This window comes from Castanea sativa, chromosome 1, assembly GCF_040712315.1.
Source record: "Castanea sativa cultivar Marrone di Chiusa Pesio chromosome 1, ASM4071231v1".
Classification (NCBI taxonomy): domain Eukaryota; kingdom Viridiplantae; phylum Streptophyta; class Magnoliopsida; order Fagales; family Fagaceae; genus Castanea; species Castanea sativa.
This window is the reverse complement of record NC_134013.1, coordinates 21,421,995-21,424,046: the sequence shown is the minus strand read 5'-3', so window position 1 is coordinate 21,424,046 and position 2,052 is coordinate 21,421,995. Positions and strand designations below refer to the sequence as shown.

General features: G+C 33.5%; 1 protein-coding gene across 1 annotated transcript; it reads right to left on the bottom strand.

Moving 5' to 3' along the window:
- Positions 1-803: 803 nt before the first annotated feature.
- LOC142608158 (putative lipid-binding protein AIR1) lies at positions 804-1,512 on the bottom strand. The gene has a single exon (XM_075779874.1). It carries the CDS (start codon positions 1,459-1,461, stop codon positions 1,069-1,071), a length of 393 nt encoding a protein of 130 aa, XP_075635989.1. The 5' UTR covers positions 1,462-1,512; the 3' UTR covers positions 804-1,068.
- Between the last annotated feature and the right edge of the window lie 540 nt (positions 1,513-2,052).

The window sequence follows — 2,052 nt, the reverse complement described above, 5'->3', positions numbered from 1 at the left end:
TTTGGAGATGATGATGAACAATAAAATATATCAAAATTTGTAACTCTTGGACAAATTTGGTCTTTGTACAAAGTGTTGTTATTGATATCTTTTCTCTTAAACAATAATTGACATATTGACTATTTGTATGCAGCCCCTAATCTGTTAAGTAATCTCAATATTGAAATTGGTACACATCATAGATGTTAATTTGTACATTAATATCATAGCATATCATTTCAACAATTGTGATTTTTTTTTTTGTGTATATATATTGTGCATGATTGTGGTTTTAAAAAAAAAATATCTTATTTTGAGAGTCAAGAGACCCCTTAAATAACCTTATTTATCAAAAATTGTAAATATAAATCTTTTAAACCTTGATAAAAAGTTATTTAAGGGTCTCTTGACCCTCAAAAGTAAGATTAGAGCACTTGTTTTGAAGGCCACAAAGGCCTTTAAAATTTCATTTTTAACGGTATAAGTTTCGAAAGTTATCAAAGGTCAATTCAACTCTTAAAATAATTTTTTTCAAAGTTTTTTAATACTTTTTTTTTTAAGGATTTTGACCCTTGAAAAAATTCAGATTTGTTGTAGTGTCTATTAGTCGTCCTCAAGGTATTACATTGATATTCTAGCAACAAATGTGTGTTTGAATTTGGAAATTAGCAAAATTTAATGATTTTCTACCACTTGACTTATAAACATCAAAATATTTCAAATTACCTTTGATTCTCTGAGATTTCCAACGTTGAATAGCCGCAACACTACATATCTAAACGAGAGAGAGAGAGAGAGAGAGAGTATTAAAAACAAATGCATAATTTGAAAAAGAAACTAAATTTTGATAATAATCGCACATGAAGACAAACTTACCCATGCAGTTATTTGAACAAATCAGATTTCCCCCCATCTGAGTAATTAGTAATAATAACAACACCCCACCCCCATATAACAAATTGCAAGAGAAAAAACAAGACAAAACTCCAATAAAGCCACCAAAATACACACAAGCCAACAGCAGCAAGAACAACCCAACAGCTAAGGACACAGTGCAGAACAAATTGGCAACCCAGAGCCCTTTATACTCTATTGACATTGGAAGCCAGCAGGAACTGTCTTTTGGCAAGCACTAAGAAGCAAACTAAGTGAAACAGGCACATTCAAGTTAATCCCAAGCACATTGGCCTTAATGGCAGTGCAAAGACATAGTGCAGCTTCAAGGTCAGTCAAGCCTGTAAGCAATGCACAGCAGTTGCTGGTAGGAGGGGTTCCCAACAGAAGGTTAATGAGTCCAAGAAGGTCCACACAAACTCCAAGCTTCAATGTGTCTTTTGGACAAGATTCGCCTGCAGAAGGAGCTATTGTGGGAGAAGAAGTAGGAGTGGGCATGGGGTTGCAAGTATTACAAGCACTAGAGAGTGTTGAGTAGAAAAGGAGAGAGACTACTAGAATGGCTGCTGAGAGCTTTTTGGAAGCCATTGCTAGCTAGCTTGAGGAGTTGAAGGGCTAATTGGATGCTTTTGTTGGAGGGAAGGAGGGTCTTTTTAAAGGAAATTGTGAGGTGGGTGTTGTAAGTTTGATTGAGTGGAAGTGAGCGAAAACTTGAAGACGACGATATTGCACCAGTTGTAATTTTTTGGATGCTAGCATTTGGAAAGCTAGCTAGTAAGATTTTTAATTGTTTCCTAGTAGAACATGCATTATTTCTATTAGCTAGCTATATAAAAAGCGTCAATCACCCTACAATACACATTTAGTTTATTGAGTATTTATCCTTTTTTTTTTTTTTTTTTTTTTTTTAAGTTTTGAATAATTGTTACAGTGCTCCTTTGGTTTGTTCAAGTGGCACTGTAGCTACAGTAGCTACAGTTTTTTTTGTTTTTTATTTTTAGTCTTCTATTTGTACTTTTTTTTCCTTTTAAATATTTATAAGAACCCCCCGCCCCCCCCCCCCCCCACACACATATATATATTGTTATACTGATACAATAAATTTTACAATATTTTCACAATTATTGAGGTGTCAATTTCTTATAAGTCAAAATAAAATAATAAAATATGAAACTGTGA